Here is a 22,248-nt window from a genome sequence, read left to right on the forward strand (position 1 = left end):
TTTGGGTGAAGCTCAAAAAATAGAGTTGCATTTAGAATTAAAATAAGTGGTTTATCTACAGCATTAGTATGTAAGGAGGAGGATTTTCCTCTCTATGTGAACAAGAGATTGAAAGGGTAGTAAGGTTACAGTGGTGGTGAGGAAGAAGGCAGGTAGAGGACTTGAAGGAACTTATTTGTAAGGGTGTTGGATCTTTGGAGTTGCGACGAATATGAACTGCAGGCTTCGTACCACGTTTCAGTCTGAGTGCACTTTTTGCCTAGTTTTTCCCAGGCTGTTTGAGTTTCTATTCAGCTTGAAGAGTTACAGATGATATGATTTTTCCTTCTTTTTTGATTTTTTTAAATTGCTGAATTGGAGGAATGAAGCAGTAGACTTCCTAAAATCATCAGTAACTTCGATCACGTATTTTCGTATTGTATGTTTAGTATGCTTCATATTTATCAAGGGAATAATTAATTGGTGATACGGCAGAAGATGAGGTTCATGAGCAGTTGTGCATGTCCTTGTAAATGCTTTTAGATTTAGGAACAATGACACCGTTAAAGACAAAGTCAGGCAGTATACGCCTGGAGTGATGCAGGAGGAAAGGATCCTCTGCCTCCCGCGGTGATTTGTCATACAGAGAATGACAGCTTGCACACAGAAACCTAGCTGTGCTCATACCCTCAGCTCTTACAAATACAGCTGAGATCTTGTTGACTAAGGATTGAGTCATAGGGAAGAGTTCAAATTCAGTCGCAGACAAGGATGGCACGGCAATGTACTTCACTGTAAGTCCAAGCATTATTACTGTTTTGCTCTGAGGTCTGAAGGCTCTCAGAGATCTTGTGAAAATCATTTCTCATGCAAATCCAAAATAGTGTTCTGAAGCAATACTAGTATCAGCCTGCATGCATGTTAGTCAATAAAAGCAAATATTCTTCAAAGTATTGTTTGTGATTTTTTTTTTTTTTTTTTTCTGCTAAATATGAGACACTAAATAAAGGAACTTTTCATTCTAATCTCATTCAGGTATTTATCTGTCAGACTTGACGTATATTGACTCTGCCTACCCATCAACAGGGAGCATTCTGGAAAGCGAGCAAAGAACAAATTTAATGAACAATATTCTTCGAATTATCTCAGATTTACAGCAGTCATGTGAATATGGTAAGTTAATGTGTAAATATTGCACTATTAAAGAGAACAACTTTTAAAAGCTTTAATATTTGTCTTCTGTGAGGCAACGTGAGGCCCAGCCCATTCAAATGCCATTTTAAAGCTTCCCCTCACCCTCTCAGCCCAACAGTTTTAAGTTTATTCACTGTTGTTGGTTATGACAGAACGTCAGTGTGAGGAGGCAGAATAAAATTGCCCTTTTCTTACATCACACGCATTTTTGCAGTACGTTTTTTTCTCATGAAAAATGTGGAAAACCTTGTAGTTAACAGTAGTTTTACTAGTATGTTATAAACTTGTATCCCTGTGTTTCATAATTTTATGACTATGAATTCTGAAAATAGTAGGATTGCTTTTGGAGTAGTACTTTTACTGGAGATAATAAAATACATTCAACTTGTCTTTTGGACGTTTATAGTTCTGTTCATAGATCAGATAATGTATTTTTTCTTCAAAGGTGGTCTCCCTCACAATCTGTTTCTAGTAAAGTCGTAAGGCTGTGTTTGTGATGATGGGTTGTGAATTAGCATAAGGTTGTGACTTTACTGAAAGCTCACTATAATGAGAATGTGGGCTGTGAAGGAGACCTTGGATAAGCCTTCCTGGCCTCCAGTTTGACCAGGAGTGTGCTCTCACTTTTCCCTTACGTGGGCTCTGATAAGCGGAGTAACTCTAGGGGAATATGGGGCTTTATGGAAGTAAGGAATGTCAGCTCAGTGCATGCGAAGTGCTTTGAGGGACAAAAATTTCAACATCAATAGGGACTGTAGTTTGTACCTTCACCTCTCATAAAAAAAGCAAGAGATCTGATTCTGTTTAAATAGCTGCTGGAAAATAAATTTCCTTGCCAATGAATTGTACAGTGATAATGAATGTCATCTGTTCTCCAGATATTCCTCTGTTGCCTCATGTCCAAAAATATCTAAACTCAGTTCAGTACATAGAAGAACTACAAAAGTTTGTAGAAGATGACAATTACAAGTAAGTATGAAATGCTATAACTGACTGTAACTCATTACAAAATAACTTTTCTAACACAAAGCCTGTCACTTTTAAGGTTGCACTTGTATCAGGGAATTTTGCATTTCGGATGCGCCAGTTGCAGGTAGTGAGGTTACATCAGGATCCTGTGCTCAAGACAATTTTCAGCATGCTGGATGGCGCTCTCCTTCCTTTTCTGTGCCTGACAGCATCAGGCCCTAGCTCTCGGGTCCATTTTCTCTGTTGATTTATCTGCAGACCTCCTTGAGTGCTTGCTAATGAAGACCGTACTTCTGGCTCACAGGTAACACCGTTCAGTCAGTAAGATGGATCCCATGATTGGAGGTAGCTTATGTCATTTTTCATCAGAACAAAGTCATCTGTGTCCCCAGTCCCAAGGTCTTACGTAGGGGGACTTAAGGCTTTCACTTTCGTATATGTCACACTTGAATTTTATATTTTACTATTTGATTAGGTTATACAATGTGTGTGAAACAGAAACACTTGTTTTTTGAGGGGCAAGATATTGTCCATTGGTGTCCCCACCCATTCCTCCCAGCACACCACCCGAAAGAGAGGTTTATACTTGTTTAATTAAAAGATTATTACTGTATTAATTGATTTGGCATGCAGCAGAACTGGGGGATGGAAGTCTCTGGCAAGAGACAGGAACAAGCCTTGAGGATAGGGAAAAAACCTCATGCAAGTCTGTTGCCTATGAAGAAAGTTTTTGTTCATTGGCTGATCTGCTTGAGGTTCCCCACCCATTCCCATCCTGCCCGCCCGGGAAGTTTGTCACCTCAGTTGTGTTGAATTGCTTGCTTGTGTAGCTACAGTCGAAGGGTGGGAGGGGTGTGTACACTGGAGGAACAGATCCTCTGTACCATTTAATGGCCCTACCTTGGATTTACTAAAAGGAAGCAAATGGGGACCCTTCAGTTTATATCAAAGAACAGTTAACGAGGGCTCAGACACTTGGCTTCCCTTCTGAGATTTGTAAATTTGTTCTCTGCATGTTTGTTTGCAAGCATCCAGCTTTACCTTTTTGTGGAAATGTTCTATAGCCTGATTTTGAAAGTATTGCTTACTTATCACTGAGGGTAAAGCTCTGTGGTCAAACATTTGAAGGAAAAAAAAAAAAAAACAAAGCCAAATTTATTAGCTGCAGTGTCTGCTTCTTAGTGGCATATTGTTTTCACAAACTCCACCTTCCACCTTCCTCTGCCTTTACTACATAGGGCTTGCTACTAGTGAGAATTTTGTTGCTGAAGGACCTACAGTCTCTTCATCCTGTACGACCCATGTTTTGATAGCAGGGAAATGGATGGAGTCAATTGCATGTAATGCAGAAACATGGCTGCTGTTCAAAAAGTGTGCTTTTACACCTATGGGTTTTTTCTCCAAACTGATTTTTTTTTTTTTTTTTTTTTATGGAGGAGGAGTGTGTTTTGAAAAACTATTTCTTATTGTGACTATTATACTTTTTGTCCCCTAATGTGTCTGCAGAAAGGCTGAAGTTAGAGAACAACCACTGTGACTTGAATACATGTTTTTCCTTTCTCAAGGTTTTTATTTTATTTTTAAAAATCAGATTTTAAAATTGTAATGAATCATTGCTAAACTGTCCGGGGAGAGGAGCTGTCAAACTTCAAACTTTTTCTCATCAAAATTAAGTAGATGCTTTTCCAACCCTGCAAATTTCAGAGATTCTGCTTCTGCAAATTTTGTGGACAAGATAGGCTTGATCTTCCTGGAGTTCTCTGCTCCTGGAGTCTGTCCTCTTTGTGGTACTGTTGGAAATAGCATTAAAAAGTGCCTGTTACAGAAAAAGCTTGAATTATGGGTGCAGTCAAGTTGATAATGTATTTTCCAAAATGCAAAAGAGGAATTTTGGCTTTTAGACCAGTCAAGACAAAAGGCTTGGCCCAGTACACTAGTGCACTTTAGAGAAAAATTTAAAATATGAAGTGTAATAGGTATAAATATTTTAGCCAAGGTAGGGGGAGAAGTTGTATACTTACTATTCGTCCCAGTTTTTATGTTATAGTGTTATCGTCATCAAGTTTCATACATCTACTGGCAGTCCCGGGGCCATGTCGGTCCTGGTTTATGGGTGGCTCTGTTTTCCCTGGAGGAGGGTGCCAACCCAGAGCAAGGGCCTCTTCCCCTGCTCCTTCCCCAGCATGACTTCCTTGCACCTCCTTAACAGCTCACGTTGAGCTTTTGCTCACAGAGGATGAGGATGGCAGCTGGTGGCTCTTTGGCTGCGTGTGGCTGGCTGTGCCGGCTGCGTCGCGCTCCCCGGTGCTGCAGAGGTTGCAGGGCTGTGCTGTAGCCAAGGGTTTGCTGTCGAGTGTCGTCCTCCTTCAGCGTGGTATTACAAACCTGTTCTGGGCTCTGTGAACGAAAGCAGTAGACTCATTTACTATATAATGCCCTAGCGTGTCTTTTTTTTGAATCCTGGGACCTGCTGCAGTAGTTGGGACTTTTCTAACCCCAATAAATAAATTAATAAATGTTTGGAAATAGTGTGTGCTAATGATAACTATGCACAGTTTGTATTAACTCTATAGTCTTTCTTGCAATTCTAGAAACGGGCAGTTTTCAGTTGTAAATTAAAATTTTTTTTTCAAAAAATTACTTTTATATGCTTCTATTTCCTGATAATTTTTAATGCTTCTTTAATGCAGACTTTCATTAAAGATAGAACCAGGGACCAGCACCCCCCATTCTGCTGCTTCCAGAGAAGATTTAGTAGGTAAATGCTTAATAAATGTGAGAAGACTTGAGGTTGTCAAATGCATTATTTTTGAGTTGCGAACATGGAAAATATTTGCCTGAGGCTAATACAGAAGTGTGAAGTATAAACAGTGTATATTTGTAATGAAAAGTCTAAAGGTGATCTGTAAAGAAATTCTGTCAAGGAATTGAGTTAGTTTTTTAGGTTCTTGTGTGTATTGTGGCAATTACTTGTTAGTGTCATTTGGGGTGAAGAGCTATTAAATATTCATTCTTTGTTGTGTCTAGACAGAAGAGCCTTCACCTAAATCTCTCATAGTATAATATGCTTCCAAAAACGTACATTATTTTTGTTCAAAGCCAAAAGTGGTTGAAGTCAGGAGTTGCAAAGCGTAGGATCCTTAGGACCTGTTTAATGCCCACGTAGCTAACGCAGCAACCTTTAGGACTTGCAAAATGCTTGTAACTAGATGGTCTATTTGAAACGTGTGTTTATTTTTAATCTTGTACAAAAAAATCTAAAGTACAGGGGTTTTAATTATCAATACAAGTATATCAATGGGTTTTATTACAGCCTATCTCTTACAAATTGAGTTTAGCAAGTTTTGTGCAACTCTTCTACGATGTTCTGAGAAGTAACCCTGACAGTAATTCTAAAGTTACTCGCAAGTAATGTCTTTGTTGTTCCCAGGCTCTGAAGTCGGAGCATCTCCACAAAGTGGGCGGAAGAATGTTGCAGCCGAAGGAGCCTTGCTACCACCAACACCCCCTTCTCCTAGGAACCTGATACCACATGGACACAGGAAATGTCACAGTCTGGGATACAAGTCAGCATTTTCTTTAACCTGAAAATCATAAGATTTGTGATGTATCATCTTTCCATAAAAAACTTTGCTTTTAAAAGGTAGCATGATTTGTACACCAAACTTCACTTAAAGACCATTTTGTGATGAGAGCAAGCACAGAACTGTAATGGTAGTATCCCAACCAAAGAGAATTAGTCAAAATAGGAAGACTGTGCAGCTGTTAGGATGATAAGAATAGCCAGTAAGTTAGCCAAAGTAGGCTCTTTCTGAATGACAAAACTATCACTTAGAGCAACTCAATGCCAGGGTAATTCTTTAAATTCAAACTGAAATAATTGCTTTATTGGTATTTTTATAGCAAGACCTCCTTTGTAAACTTTCATATAAATTTGTATAGTAATGGCTTCAGGGTTTTTTTCTGTATAGACGTACTTCTGATTAATATCTTAATCATTATATCATCAGTTCTCTTGCCATCTTTTCAAAATGTAAGATTGTAGCTATTCAGTAATTCATCTCTTAACATACATTGTGTAAGTTTACCTTTAATGAACTAGAATGCAATTCTAAAGTTCCATTATGTAATTGTTATAGTAAGACAAAAATAATGTAGCATATTGAAAGTAATTTTTAAAGTACCCCTGACTTTCTCTTTAGTCCAAGAGTGCTGCGTACTTTTAAGACTAGAAATTCCTGTAGAAAATAGAGTTTATGCACAATTGTTTATGACTTGAGCCATGATTTCGTTTGGCATTTGGAACACATTGCATGCAATCCTTCAGGATGTCAAAGCATCAACTTTTGAAAGGTATTAAAGATAATGTTGTAACAGTTTTATCCTTGTTCATTTCTAGTTTCATACACAAAATGAATACAGCTGAATTTAAAAGTGCAACGTTCCCCAACGCAGGACCAAGGCATCTACTGGATGACAGCGTCATGGAGCCTCATGTCCCATCCCGAGGGCAGGCAGAAAGCTCCACCCTTTCTAGTGGAATTTCCATAGGTAGGAACTGTCAGCATACCTGTGCAGTACATGGTCTTTTAATACAGATATCAGCATGATTAGTTAGTTGGTGATTGTACAAGCAGTGGTGCTATTCTAAAATACCAATTATATTATAGAACAAATTTGAGAAATGTAGGTGGAGAAGGACAGCATAATTTATACAACATGAACTGAGAAGCTGTAAAAAAAGCCAGATTTTTTTAATTTATTTTTTTATATATTCCCTCTAACAATACAGCCTCTGATACTCCTCTTCTTCCTTGATGGGGGTGAAGGGAAGTGCAGGGTACCATTTCCTATTCTCTTTTTCCACTGCCACCTAAATCAATCCAAATTAAATGTCATGTGGTAGGATTTCAATTTAAAATGCCATATCGAATGGACAGTAAGACCTGTAAATTCCTGACAGTCTTTAAGAGCATAATTTCTAAACACTCCTCGCTTTTGTCAGAAGTAGATAGCAATTTAACTTTCAGATACTTCAGAATGTCAGAATCTACTTCGTCTTGGTAAGTTATATATCTTCAAATATTTAGGGTATTTTTTTGAGAACTTCTGCTTCTGGAGTTTCTTATGTAACAGCAGTTGCTCTTTTTTCCTGTTATGCACAGATCCTTAAAGTGGACAGAGGGGAGAGCAAGTGCCTCTCAGATCCAACTGCAGCCAGGGTTGAGAAATGCAACCTCTATCACAGTCCTTTTTCTCAAAATTGTTAGCTTGGTAGAATTCAACGGTGTTCAGATTTTATGCATTTATGGTAAAGATTTTTGTAGCTTTATGTATTTCTTTGGATAGCTTCCTTTTCAAAAACAGTTTTGCTTTTTAGACTTCATGAAGAGAAACAAGGTCACCCAGTTTCAAACTATGCTGTTCTCAGGAGCTGTTTGTGTATTTTCTTGAGGAGAAGGCCATATTCTGAGCAAACGTTAAATATTTTTTTCGTGTGGAAAAACTCAAATATCTGGAGGCAATAATTTTAAAAAATTACATTAATAAGTAAATCCGTGGAACCAGCTTAGACCAAAGCAGTTAGAACCTGTTCACATCAGGCAGCTTCCACTATCAAATGTGTGTTGTCTGTCTCTGTTCTCTGCAGGTTGTCTGCTGTGGCAAAGGTTGCCATTGCACAGCCACCCAGTAGGAATGGTACTTCTCATCAGCGTGCAGACCGCTGGCATTCTCAGGGATTGCACAGTACAGGAGAAACAAACTTCTGTCACTTTTGCCGAGATGTAGCATTGGCCTTTTCACAGTGCAGTGTTTTACTGATATTCTCTATCTAAATATCTATGAAACTTCTCTTCAGTTGATCCTTTTATCCAGGGTAAATTATTTATTTACCTCCATTAGAGCCTAGCAGGTAAGGTTTGCCAGAGCTGACAAGCAATTTTTCATGAGGTACAATTAAGAACCAGTCACCACCTAGACATGTTGGAGAATACAGAGTTTTCTTACTTTGTCTCATCTCTGAATTTTTCAACTCTCTTCTCTCACTCAGCTCAGGCATGACCTTGTTGTCTTGATGTAGTCAACCTTACAAGCTGAAACAAAATTGCCACTTCAGAAGACTTTTATAAATCACTTGTAAAACAGCAACCTTACGCACTTCATGTAAGATCAGCATTTGTGGTTAGAACTTGCCCTCTCCCGTTCTCTTCCACCTCCAGCTTCCCCATACTCAGATACTTTAGTTTCATCACTGTTTTGACAGTCTAGCATCATTGTTACTTTTGATGCTTCTTGATTATGACAATTTCAATGACACAAAAGATTAGTAGAGGTGCTAGAAATATGTATGGAGGAAGAGAGTAAGTTCTGGAGGCTTTCAGTATCTATTACTGAAGAACTATTGGAAATGTAAGTTGTCTGGCATTTTGTACTGCTGCTTCAGCAGGATATAAGGAAGTTGATTGAAACTGCTAAGTTCCTCCATCATGTTTGAAGTAGTCTGTTTACTCAGTACTTGGAAATAGTACAGTCACTGCAGCAGAGAGGAGGTTTACAGTATTCTACAACCCAACTTCAAAAGAGGGTCAAGGAAACTTTTTCTGAATGTGTGTACTGAAAAGAGTGTTATTCCTCACTTTACCCATAAACGTGAATTTAAACCTGTTGCTCTAGAAACAGGACTACCTTTTCTTAGACATAAGCCTATATAGGGCTTAACTTTTTGGATAAATGATCCCTCTTCAAAATATGGACAGTGTTTCTAACATGCCAGCACCTTGAACGTGACCTTAAAGACGACTGTAATACTACTTTAAATCACTCTTGCGTTTTGAGGGCTCAGAGGTGTTCAGACTTTCCAATCCTTTCATATTGGAGGATCTGCTATAATCTGCCTCTATGTCAAATATCAAAAAAGAAACAATGTAACGACAGTGTCTATAGGATGTCTGTATGCAGCACTGTACCATTACAGAGCTTTATCTAAATTGGTAGAGCATGTGGATTTGTGCATTTTTTTGTCAGGCCTCGTGTCTGAGTTGCCTTTGATGTTAACAGATTACTGTAGTCCATTTACAATTCAGTAAAACAATTTATAGGCATGTTATGAAGATTCTTCGGAGTACTCTTTCTTTTTCCACTGGTGAACACACAGACTTCTTCAGATACATCAGGACTTTTCCACCTGGATTTCTTTGGTTATCTCTGTGATCAAAGCTCAATCTGTGATAGAGGTCAGTTAGAGCATCACTAGGTTTGAGATTCACGGCTGGATGAAATTCTGTTCTGCATATAAGCATACTAACTGAGTCATTAATCCAGCAGTGAGTGTGTCTTTAAACCAAAAGCACACATTCAAGTAATGATGAACAGTTTTGATTGTGTTATGCTGATAAAGACTGATGATCTATTCTGGGAATGGTGGGTTGCGTCCCAGAATTTTTACATCAGTGGATTTAATCTTTTGTATATGAAGGATACACTAAGTGGGTATTTTTCTTTGCAATGAATGATTCCTAAAGCAGCAGCAATGCAGAAAGTGACTCAGGTATGGGATTTCCTGAAAATAGGCCCATCTGTACAGTGACAGCCATGGTCAGAGTTCTTTATTTGATGATACCAAACTGAGCAGGGAAGCAGACACTCTGGAAGGGAGAGCCATCCTGCAGGAAGACCTGGATAGGCTGGAAGAGTGGGCCAACAAGAACCTTATGAAGTTCAGCAAGGACAAGTGTAAGGTCTTGCACCTGGGAAAACATCATCCGGGAGTGCAGCACAGGCTGGGGAGCAGCTCTGTGAAAAGGGACCTGGGGGTCCTGGTGGACAACAAGCTCAGTATGAGCGACCAGTGAGCTGCAGCGGCAAAGCAAGCCAACAGGATGCTGGGTCACATCAACAAGGGAATCACCAGCAGAGAGAAAGAAGTCATTATCCCACTCTACTCAGCGCTTGTCAGGCCACACCTGGAATTCTGTGTTCAGTTTTGGTCCCCACTATGCAAAAAAAGACATGGACAAGCTGGAGAGGGTCCAGAGAAGGGCCACAAAGATGATCAAGGGTCTGGGAAGCCTGGCGTGTGAGGAAAGGCTGAGCAAAGTGGGTTTGTTCAGCTGTGAGAAGAGAAGGCTTAGGGGAGACCTTATCACCACGTTCCAGTATTTAAAAGGTGGTTACAAAGAAGATGGAGACTCCCTTTTTACAAGGAGTCAGATGGAAAAGAAAAGGGGTGATGGGTACAAGTTACTGCTGGGGAGATTTCGACTGGACCCAAGAGGAAAAATTTTCACAATGAGAACAATCAGCCACTGAAATAATCTCCCCAGGGAAGTGATGGATTCCCCAAAACTAGACACTTTTAAGGACACTTTTAAGATTGAGCTGGACAGGGTGCTGGGATGTCTTGTCTAGACTGTGCTTTTGCTAGAAAGGTTGGACCAGATGATCCTTGAGTTCCCTTCTAACCTGGTATTCTAGGATTGATTTATCAGATTCTTTTCTTAATTTCAGGGTCTGAAGACTGATTGTGTACATTCTACTAATTCTGCAAAAACCTAGAACTCAAAAAAAAAAAAAAAATAACCCCCATTATAGTAATCCCTTATGTTTGGGTCAAAATTCTTGTTCCTAGAACTGTGAGACTGTTCAGCAGGCAGTATTTTATGCTAGAGTAAGGGAGATGTACATCTGGTTCTGTTGCTGTTTTACTTTATAACATAGGTGCTTGTTTTCTGAACAAAAATAAGAAATCTTTTTCTCAGCAGTGCCAAGGTTACCTTAATTAGAAGGAAGAAACACCTGACCAGTCATATATACAATATCAGATGGGAAATGTTCTCTTGCATTCAGGAATGTAACAAGAGGCAGTAGTTTCTTCTAAGTTTTAGATGTAATTCAGACAGCTACATTTGAGCTAGTCATTTGGAACTGTTTATAATCACAGAGAATTAAGATCTTCAAGGATATGATTCATCTCATTCTTAGGCAGGTGGCTAAAAAGAGGTTATATGACTTGTGTCCTTAAAACCCCACTTTATTTCTGTTGACTGCAGAGAGGCTTCTGACAGATAACACATGAAAATACAGACAGATGAATACTGCTGAAAATATGTCTGGTTTGTGCAGACAATCCAGGATATCTGCTTTTAGCAAACTGGGACAGATGCTTTTACTTTGGAGTGAAAGTTCAGTGAGAAGCTCCACTACTTGCTATCAGTAAGTCTTAAAGCTACAAGATAGCTTTGTTGTGCGATCCCTCCATTGTGGCGAGGTCACTGTATACACTCTTTCAAAAGGGTGAGCTTGCCCTTCTCAAGTGTAAGCATTGCTCCTGGCTGGGCTGAAGGAACCACCTGCACACTCTTAACCAGCTGTTCTCCTGCAGGTATTTGCCTGCTGTCACCTCCTCACCTAAAAGTAGGATAAATTAAGATGCTTTTAGAAGATTGTGGCCCCACTCAGAAATAGCATGAAACTTCCTTTTATTCATAAGCTACTTTTCTTAAGAATACGTGGTTTTCTAATACTCCCTGGTTTTCTTATACTTCTAAAGTATTCTTTTCTTCCTTAAATGTACTCCTAAGTATCTTTGCAGCAATGTTTAGCTTGCTTCATTAATGTTTTGGAAGTTTTGGATGTCTTCTATTTCTTACGATTTAGCTCAGCTGCGTTACTGAATATCTTTTTTGAAGCTGAATTTGTTCACAATGGCTAATTGTCCAAATAATTCTGCAGAGGTATAGGGACAGTGTAAAATAGACCCCTCTTTTCATATATTGCTTCTCTGTGGCTTTTCTCCTCTTACAGCACGTAATATACAGGATATGAAGTAATTTTGTTTAGGAGGTTTTTTTTTTAAGGGTGCAGTCTCACATGCATGCCACTTAAGAATAAATGTTGAGGTATAAACACAGAAGTACTCAACTGAAATCAAGAATGTAATTTTAGGTGTTTAGAAAATCAATGAAAACACAGGGATTGTGTTTGTAGCAGTCTTCGATGCAAATTCTGTTGTAACTTTGGAGTGTTTTCTTTCTCAAACTATTTGTTTTTTTCCACTTATTTTTCCTAATCTACAATAATACGGGTGAGGGCTCTGGAAGAACTAAGGCTCTTGAACAGTTGCCTTTATTTGTGTGCTCCAGCCATTCGAGAATAGCTTGAGCTTTATTCTAATACAATCAGAGAAATTAATGCTGCAGAGACAAGGAACGGTATTTTAAATCAGTATAAATTAATTTAAGAAAGTGCCTTCATAAGAACAGTACATTTTCAAACCTCAACTGGCATAAAATATATACAAGAATATCAGCATTTTAATGAATTCCTCTATTAAGTCTCCATCTTCAAGTACTTGAATTCTACAAGGGAGTATATTTCTCTTTAAATAAATGAAGTATAGGTGTAGGTATACAGTGTATGCATTTACTTGCAGGTTTTTGGCAGCCTATACAGTAGGGAAGAACTCTACACAGCCAGTATTTGATTCTTCACCCTGTAGTATGGTACTCAGGTGTTTAGGACTCTGAGTAATCAGCAGTCCGCTTCAGAAGATCGAAGTTCAGGTAGGGTTTCAGGCAGAAGAAATGTTATTTGTTGTCAGGTTTTTTAAATATTCCATTTAAATTAGTATATAGATGCCTGTCTCTTTGCCCTAAATGTGGATACCCTGTTTTGCTGTTGTGAACTGCTACTTTATAGGTGATCGGGTAAATATAAAAGCTGTATAATACTTTAGGTTAAAAATGTACATGTAGATTCCTGGATTTGAGAAAAGGGGAAGGATATACAGGAGTTCTAGCACCCCATTTCTTCCACAACCCTTATGGGTATTGTTTGGTCCAGGGCATGTGCTCTGGGTGTTTTGTGATTAATGCAGTTGTACTAATGCCTTGTTTCTGCCCCATCTTTATCCATTCAATTATTTGCTTTTGTTAGGTTTTCATGATGAAATTCATTATTGGTGATGGTATTAAAAGTTTGTGTCAGTTCTCTGGCATCATGTTGAGCGAGTTGCTTGCCAGTCTTCACACCATTCTTATTTGGCTAACTAGCAAGCCAAAGTTGAGCTCTTTAAACTTTACTGTACAATAGCTAAATGGTACTGAACTAGTTCAATATATGTGAGGATTTTCAGTATGTTCATAGGCTCAACAAGGCAGAACATAAATTTTAGGGCATGGAGTCCATCTCTGTGATGTTAGCTGGGCTGTATTGTGCTACAGCAATTGATGTTCGGGCCTCTTGACCATTTTTTGGTGCTTTCCCATTAGAATTTCAAGTTCTGTCAGGTCAGTCACTGGCTATAGTGACTGGAGCTCTAGAAACACTGCGTAACTGGAGCCAAGAGAGTGTCAGCTGCAGATTTGAGAAGGGGAAAGAATTTTTAGTCTGAACGCTTTTTAAACTCTTTGGGGTTGGTTTGTTTATATTAACACCTGTTTAACTTTGGGGACTAACTTCTGGATAAAGGAAGGCAGTGTTAAATGTTATCCTCAGACATTCAGCAATGAGTGGATGCCGTGACCAGGGGGAATGGATATGCAACAGTATAGGCATTCCCTATCACATAACTAGGAACCTAGCCTCATGCTCTTTGTGTGGCTGTAGCTTAGACATATGTGTATGCACATCTACAAATGTGAACCAAAAATCGATGTGTCTGTTCAGCTGCAGTACTAGAGCTCTATATAAATGATCCTGAAGCTTCTCAGATAATCATCAGCGCAGTGAAAAAAAAAAAAAATTTTTTCCAACTGCTGTTATTGCTAAAATAGGAAAAAGCCTTCATGATATGTGGTAAAAATAAACACAACTTTAATTTATTTGTCTTTAAAAATCCTGTGCAATACATTTTTAATTTTATTAGCTATAAAGAAAACTGGGAAGATAGTGGTTTGTGTCAAGTGGCTTCTTACATAAAGCCAAAACTTGTGTAGAACATTACTTAATAGAAAGCACTTATACTACCTAGGATTTGTTATTAAGTTTAACCTGAAGACCTGCTTGAGGTTGTTGGAAAAACTCAAATATTGAGTACATACTTGAGAAGAATTTAAGAAGGTGATATATTTTTAAAGTACTGAATGAATGAAATATTTCCAGTTGAGGTGATAGTCAAATAGTGCACTTAATGTTTAAGCAGAATTTGGCTAGACATCTAACTTTTATTAAGTTAAAAACAGTTCCTTTCACCTCTGTTTTGTTTTGGAGGGATGTAGTGTATATTCTGTTGCTTTTTGGGAAAGGGTTTGGCGTTTTTTTAGTACCAGAACTTCTGTTGTGCAAAAAAATCTGGAGTTTTTTAGACTCTAAAAAAAATCCTGTTAGGGATGTTCTATGTAGATGTTAGAGGGCTAGTCATATGCTAAAATTCAACCTTTTCCTGTTTTTTATTACAATTTTTTAAAACCTGTATAGGCATAAGTATAAATGTTAAATCAATATCTGTGATGTTTGGCCCACTTTTTTCCAAATTAACATTGCCCTTAAAAATGTAATTTGCAATTTCTGTATAGATTAAACTTTTTAAATGAAACTTTTTGTTTATGAATCCCTCAAATCCCTTTTAACTTTTGTAAATGTACTGACACTGTAACAAGGATTATCACTTTCTGAAAGATGAAATTTCAGCTCTTTTGCTCTAGATTGTTTTACATTTTTAGAAAGCAACACTAGCTTTGGAATTTTTCTGTACAGTACTTAGTACAGTGTTTGAAATACAACTTTCTTAGGAAAGCTAATATAGTTGCCATCAAAATGTCATTTCAGATAAAATTTTAATGTATCAGCCTGCTTTAAATTTTAAAAATTGCTTCATAATACAGTATTGTTAGGGGGGTTCTAATTATGTGGGTTTCTATCATGTAGGTCTCAATCAAGTAGAGATTTAGTCCTATTAAAGTTGCACTTCTTGTTAATATAAAGATAAATCTATGCAGTAATAAGGAAATCAATAAGATTCTAAGTGTCCCTAATAACTTTAGTGTTGGCTGGATGACTAGGGTAAACGGGAATCGCTGCACCATTTTGCAGGACAGACTGCTCCAAGTAGCAACAAGCAAAATTTCAATTACATGTAAGGAAAATTTTCACATGCAGGTTGTGAAACACAGTAAGAGGTTGCTCAGGGAGACTATAGACTCTGCCTCCTTGAAGAACAAGACTAGACAAGGCCCTCATCAGTCCAATAACTAAGTTAGGTTTGTTTTCAATAGGATGTTGGATGACCTCTCAGGGTCCCTTTGAACCAGAAGTATTAAAAAATTCATAAGTAGGCTAACCTATAGAAACAGTAGGAGAGACTGTCTGTTTGGACAGGTCTGGATCAGGCCTTCGTCAGTCCAGGATCTGCCATACTGGACTATTACATTTGCTTAAAATAATGCAGTCTGTGCCTTAGTTCTCACGTGAGTGCACCTCGTAGTAGCATCAGTTACTAACTTGCTATTCATGCTATTCTCTCATTTGTGCTCTTTGGTGTTTAGATGGCTCAGGAGACTCTTGTCTTCACAACAGTCCAGGATGCTGGATTCCCTTTCTTGAGAAATCATAATACTTGAAACCTACCTTCCTAATTGTCATTCCACCTGCTAAAAAGATTACAGTACTTTAAGATCGTACTATATTCTGCTATAAACAGTCTTACTCAAAGACAGTCAACTGGGAGGTCTTACCCAAAATAACTGTTTAAAGGTGTCTCTGAATTTTGTCAGATCCGATCCTGTCTCTTCGTCCCCAAACCATGTTACTTCTTCATTTGAAGAGACTTTGGATATTGCCTTACAGAGAGTGCAGCTGTGTTGTTCGGATGAAATAAATCATGGAGCTTTTCACTTGTGATGTGGATGTAGAATTTGCTGCAGATAAAAGTGGCAGTTGTTTCTTCCAGGAAATGATAAACTTAGTTTGGGGATTTGCAAAGACTTCTACCGTAACAGCAGGCTCCATCTGGATAGGTTACTCCAACTGGTTAATCCAGTTTTGGCTGTGATACTTCATGATCTGTCTGGCGGTATTCCTGTATGAAAGTGCGTTGAACGATTTGGAGTTCAGTCCACACCTTCTCTTATTTTTCCACCGTGCAGCTCAGATGTAAACTGTGCTGAGCAGAACTTCTGATAATTTTTATAGTCACTTTTTACTCACCTGCCTTGCGGCACCAGAGTGAGTGTTTGCCGATAGATTAAACTCATGCAGACAGTTACTTGAAATAGGAACACTTACTTATCAGTAGTGACTGTGGCTCTTTGATACATCATCCTCACAGCTACAGAGGAAGTGTAAGTCACAGAAGTATAAGTAACTGTACTTTTCTTTTATGGACAAGCTACCAGCTGCTGTAACCTTTTAAGCAGTTGAATGCTTAAGGATCAATGATCTGAGAATGTAAGTACTAAAATCTTAAAGATGCTTCTAGAAAATAATTAGTTATCTGTTGAATATTGTGCTCCCCTTCTTGTGGACCTCCATGTCTAGCTTAGGAGCCAGTAGCTCCGCCGGAACATCGCTTTTCTTTGTCTCACAGCTTCTTCTCCTGTACAAGTCCCTTTTACTGTAATGTTAGTGCGAACCAGGTTAGGACCTTCCTTTAGGAAAAGTTCAGGGTAAGCTGACACCAAATTATCTAGTATCCCTTAGGGATCATGTTAATAAGAGGATGTTGAACTAATGTTTGGGAAAGAGGCATCTAGATGGAATTGGCTTGGCAGAGAAAGGCATGCATTTTCTTTTAGATTTTGCATGGAGAGAACTTCAGTCCATGCTGAGATTTTCATGGCTCTTGGCTGGAATTACCCGGGCTGTGTGTGAATTTTTATTGCCTCTATCTTTACTCTGTGTTTACTCAGTGGATATCCAGACTTACCTCTGTACAGGTTTATATTTAAGGGCACCACTCTTCCGTGATGATTTTCTGTGTAAAATTACAGGGAACTTGTTCCCGTTTTCAGCCATTGTTTCTCTGTGGGAACCCTTAAGTAAGGTGGATTGATTCAGACTTTTTATTTTTTTTTTTAGGCTGTCTGAAAATCATTGTAAATCAATTACTTCCTTTTATATATGAATATTCATGAGGCAGAACAAACAAGCTCTCAAGTCAGTGTGCCAAAAGGTGGGCTTTTAGCAGTGACTGACATTGAATTAGGCTGAAACCAAAGAGTTGGCGTTGTGTGGAGCCAAAAACACATTTGTTTGAAGTGGAAAGCAGGAATGGTAGCTGGCGTGGGAAGCTGGTCTGGTCCAAAAAGTGAAGAGCTAGCAAGACAACGGCTTGAATATTGTTCATAGTACAGTTAGTAACTGAAGTTACTGAGTTATCATAATAGTATTTCTATCCTGATACATAGTCAATGATTTTTAACAACATTACAGATAACACTAGCACGTGTCTGTATTTAAATACAAATTCTCAGGCTGATGGGTTTTACTATAATTGTAAAGTTACTATGTTATTTATGGGCCTGCCATGAGCGGATGCATCAGATACTTGGATTTTCTGGTTTTCCTGTACTTTCAGTGTTAAAAAAAAAATACTTCTAGTAACATTGGATTACTTTGTGAAGTACAGAAGGAAAAAATAGTCGAGATCTGATACAGTGAGTGGGAGATAGCTTTAAAAAGTTGTTTAAAGCTTTTCAAATCAGCAAAGCTTTCTAGTGTGTTTGAGATTTATCAGTGAGTTTGCACTGCTGCAAATTTGCACCTCTGTCATGACCATCTATGACTTCATAAGGAATTAATTGACTTTTCAAATGCTTGTTGTGTTAATTGGACAAATTCACATTTAGAATGTTCTTTAAATTTCGAAAATGCCTTTCTCATTTATTAGTGCTCCTTTTCTTCAACTTCTTAATATGCACCTAGACCCTATTTCTTAAAATCTCTATCTCAGTTTATGTGAAATTCCTGAAGAAAATCACAAAGTATTTTCATTGTAGTATTTCAGTGAAGTATTTTTTGCACATTTAATCTTAAATATCCTGAGGAGAAACATGCGTAATTGAAATATATGGATTGTAGTTGATGAAATAAAGTATCGTTTATTCTTATTTTTTTTCAAGGTAGCAGTGATGGTTCTGAACTCAGTGAAGAGACTTCCTGGCCAGCATTTGAAAGGTAAGAAAAACTGTCACTCAAAACCTGCATTTCTCTATTCAGACATCGCTACTTACAATCTCTCAGTCCTGAAAATGGTGCTTTATTTTAGTGACCTAGAGATCTTCCATATGTAAGAATATAATAAACTGTAGTAAGTTCACTGGATCTGTTAAAGCAGCAGAGAAGTACCTTCTGCTCACTAGTGGTTAGTAGGGCTCTCTAGGGCTCTTGTCTAATTGGGTGCTTACTCGTTGCACACATTCTTCTAAATAGCTCAACCAGAGTACCACTGAACCCCAAGTGACTTCTCTGGGTTCATATATTTGTATATCCTCTGCATGCTATTCATGTGAACTATCTGTTTTTCATTTTCACTTTCCCTGAGATATTTCATCCATTCTTGGTCCCTTTGTTGTTGTCAGTTGACACTGTCACCTGTTTTGTCTCATGTACTCTTCACTTCATTGTTACTTGCCCTTGTGTTACATGGGAAAACACAAAAATGCCCCTTGCTCATATCTGATTTTGTGGTCTGGAATTAATATCTTGCCCCTTATCCAATACCAGCAAATGCTCAGGTGACACTTCAATCCTTTCCCATGTTGTATCTGAGAATGTGGAAAAAGACTAACAGCTGTAGTTTAATATAGTAAAAGGTGGAAATGTCATCTTCCCACAGCTGAGTAAGATGCACAATACAGTGTGTAGTTTACTTCTCTAACTCAATTTCAGGTAATTCATCAGCTTCAGAGTTGCCATGGATAACTTTTTCTGCCATGCTTTGAAGACATGTTCTGTAGAAATATTTTGTCAAAGAACTTTCTCTTTATAGTTGGGAACTGTTGCCACAAACCTTATGTTCTCCTTGAATTCATTAAAGCAGTTGAAGTTCTATGTTGCTTTTTGGAAGAAAACTTTGAAAATCTCTCTGTGCCAAAGATGAACTCTTGATATTTCATGCTATAAATACAATTACATACATGAGGAAATGCCCTTATGATTCCATTTTGTAAGCAGTAAGATCATTCCACATGAGCATAGTAAGAAAATCAGGCCAGAAGGAAAATCTCTAACTTGTATGTGCTGTGATGCAACCTGCAACATTCAAAAGGTTTTCTTGCTTTTCCTTCCCTGTCGCCTTATGGAAATAATACAGTTCAGGTTATTTCTCAAAGCTAAAATGTTATATGGAAAAGCCTTAGGCAAAATGGTGAACTGAGTGGCTTTACCCCGAGTAGCATAAAGAACTTAAAAATTTTAGTAATCCTCATGCTTAAGCTCATGGTAACAGTCTCCAGAATTGTTGTGTGGCCTTTTGAGACAAAACAGAGGCTTTTCATCCCTGTCCTAATGAGAACTGGCTGACCCAGACTCACCGCACTTAAAAGGTTTGCTCCATGTCAAACAGTTATGTCAGAAGATTCCTCCTCCTCCAAATTCCACTTGCCTTCAGTACTTTCTTTGAGAACTCTGAAGCGTGCTCTTTGAGAACTCTGAAGTTGCATGTTTTTCAGGGTGAGTGCTCTTGCCTGCTTCCAGGGAGGGGGAATGGGTTCCTTACAGACATTTCAAAACATCATGTGTGAAATTCCTAGAGATATGCAGCAACCTTGTCTGTTCCTTGGTTTGTAAGATGATGAAGCATATGTATTACACTGGCATGCAAATGTCAAAATTAAAGGTAGCTAGAGGAGGTGTGTCTAGTTTTGATGTGTACGGTGGGTTTGCATTCTTATAAAACAGTCTTTAAGTGAGGGAGAAGCATTAGTTGCCTGGAATTAACAGCTACTGGCAAAATTGGGATGCATCCAGAATTATTAATGACTACTTCCTATGCAGTGCGAGTGGGAATTTCCCAGTGACTTAGGAACAGGATCTCTGGGTAGGAGGGCTTAAATCTGCCTCGTATGCCTAACGGGACAAAATGGGATACTTCACACACAGATTACCCAGGCAACAGAAGGAATTGTAACAAATATACTTGGTTTTCCTGGCCTTCCTCTCGTTTGTAACTGGGGAATGCAGAAGGGATGAGAACTAGAGTCACTGATTGTATTTAAATGCATCAGAAACTCAGTTTGAAACTTGAGAAAGAGTTTTCAGCATTGGGGTGTCCCTGTAGGCTCACCAGTATTACTTGAAGGACTTTAATTCCAAGTCCTGAGAGTTATATCATGTTAAGAGCAGTATACTAAGTGGCACTTCAGTCTCATTGGTTGTCATCCTGAGTGTCTCTGAATAGATTTCCCTGAAATAGCTTGAATGCAAGAATGATAGCTTCCTTGTTATGCAAAAAAAAAAAAAAGCTTAAAGGTAAGAGGAAAACATATTTCATTTGCATGCAAAATGTATGTACACACAAATATACAGCTCATATTATGATTTTCTCTCCTTCATCTTAATTGTTTTATTTGTCTAGATCTTGAATGTATTAAAAAAAAGAAATCATAAATTCAAAGATACTTGTTACGTTGAAAAACAAATTATGGCAAATTCTGGGATAGATTAGTAGATGATAATTAATTAGTATCTCTTTGATAATTCTTCTTGCAGCAAAGACAATAGTTTGGGCTGGTTTAAAAAAACAAAATGACAAAAACAAAGAAGAAAACTCCCATTCTTCTTCTTTAATGCTGCTGACCTTTACTGTATCCCTTCTTTAAGCCCGTTTTGTTTGCCTGCTGTATACTATTGAGTGAAACATGACATGCTGCATGTTTAGGTTTTCTATTCTGAGATATACTGCAGCTTTCCAGCTAATGCAAAGCCCCTCTCACAGGTGACAGATTGATAGATTTATACTAGGTAGGAGATTTTGCCTGTAAAATTCTCATAGCCTTGTACTTAACTTCCACCTTCTGCAGAATTAGAGCTGATTTTCAGTCTTTCAGCATAATACAAGCAACTAGAAAAACAGATTAAAAAATAGAAGGTGAGGACAAAGTGCCTATGCTTCTCTTGACTTAAATGAAATTCAGTTGAGTAGGGGATGTGATCCAGAAAACAAGGTTCAGTGAAGCAAAGCAGTATTCAAAAGGCAGGTGTAGAACACAAGCCTTGGCCAGGGATAAGAGTATAGATCAGGTTAAGGACTCTAAATATGAAGCTTATAGGTAAAGTTTGTATGAACTGGAGAACTCAAATATTGCTTATCTTATTTCAATTTTACTTAATACAACAGTATTTTAAACAGTGTCAGGCATATTTTTATAGTGCTTTTGATTCCTTTCAGTCCAACAGCTTGTGTGTGTGCATACTCACAGAAGTTGAAACCAATTTTTTTAGTAACATCTAAAATCAGAATTTAAAGACAAGTTTTATTAGTATGATTCCTTTACATTGATTTAATCTCTAAGAACTAAATGCAGACTTTGATCTCAAAATGTGTTATTGTTCAGTGCCAATAAAACACTTCAGTATTGTGAGTTCTGACAAAGAGAATGTCTGATGAAATAAAAAACCGTGGTATCTACTCCTGCATGCATTTTTCTAAATAAAATTATCCTCTGTTTCTTATGTGGAAGAAGTGGCTTTGTGATATGCACACAAATAAAAATACTGTCCTGTTTTAGCAGTCGTACTCTTTGTGTGAATAAAAGTATATGTAATACGTACAATTTATAATGGAATCCAACAGGAACAGGTTGTACCATTCTCTCGGTCCGGGGACAAGAGTGTCACGAAATGGCTATCGAGGCCACATGAAGGCCAGCAGGTACAATCCCCACTGCACACAGAGGTGTCAAACTTTCCCTCTGGTGTTGGTGATTTGGTTTGGTTAAATAATTGAGTGGGTGTTTTCTGATGTTATCTTTCTAACTTACATGTCAGAATAAAGGTAGAGACCTTTTTCTTCAGACTTAAAGCTTTCTTTTTCTATGACTTAATCTATGTCGACATAAGGGCTTTTGTTCATTCTGGTTTGCAAAGCCAAATTCTGAACCATTGGATCTTTATATCAAGGCTTAAAGATGTTTTACTAGAGGTAGCTTTTTAACTGCCTGCCACTCT

At 38.0% G+C, this 22,248-nt stretch overlaps 1 protein-coding gene across 10 annotated transcripts in view; it reads left to right on the forward strand.

The window, feature by feature from the left end:
* RALGPS2 (Ral GEF with PH domain and SH3 binding motif 2) overlaps window positions 1-22,248 on the forward strand; it is a 137,751-nt gene that overhangs the window by 101,272 nt on the left and 14,231 nt on the right. For 9 of the 10 annotated variants that reach the window (XM_042805170.1, XM_042805193.1, XM_042805191.1 and 6 more), the window contains 7 exons: window positions 1,015-1,152; window positions 2,052-2,142; window positions 4,833-4,900; window positions 5,573-5,708; window positions 6,542-6,693; window positions 18,201-18,255; window positions 21,875-21,952. In XM_042805170.1, coding sequence (XP_042661104.1) covers window positions 1,015-1,152; window positions 2,052-2,142; window positions 4,833-4,900; window positions 5,573-5,708; window positions 6,542-6,693; window positions 18,201-18,255; window positions 21,875-21,952 — 718 coding nt within the window. The remainder of the gene's footprint in view (window positions 1-1,014; window positions 1,153-2,051; window positions 2,143-4,832; window positions 4,901-5,572; window positions 5,709-6,541; window positions 6,694-18,200; window positions 18,256-21,874; window positions 21,953-22,248) is intronic. The other variant, XM_042805172.1, reaches the window with a different exon arrangement.

Source organism: Tyto alba, unplaced genomic scaffold, assembly GCF_018691265.1.
Source record: "Tyto alba isolate M040663 unplaced genomic scaffold, T.alba_DEE_v4.0 Super-Scaffold_1000006, whole genome shotgun sequence".
NCBI classification, from domain to species: Eukaryota; Metazoa; Chordata; class Aves; order Strigiformes; family Tytonidae; genus Tyto; species Tyto alba.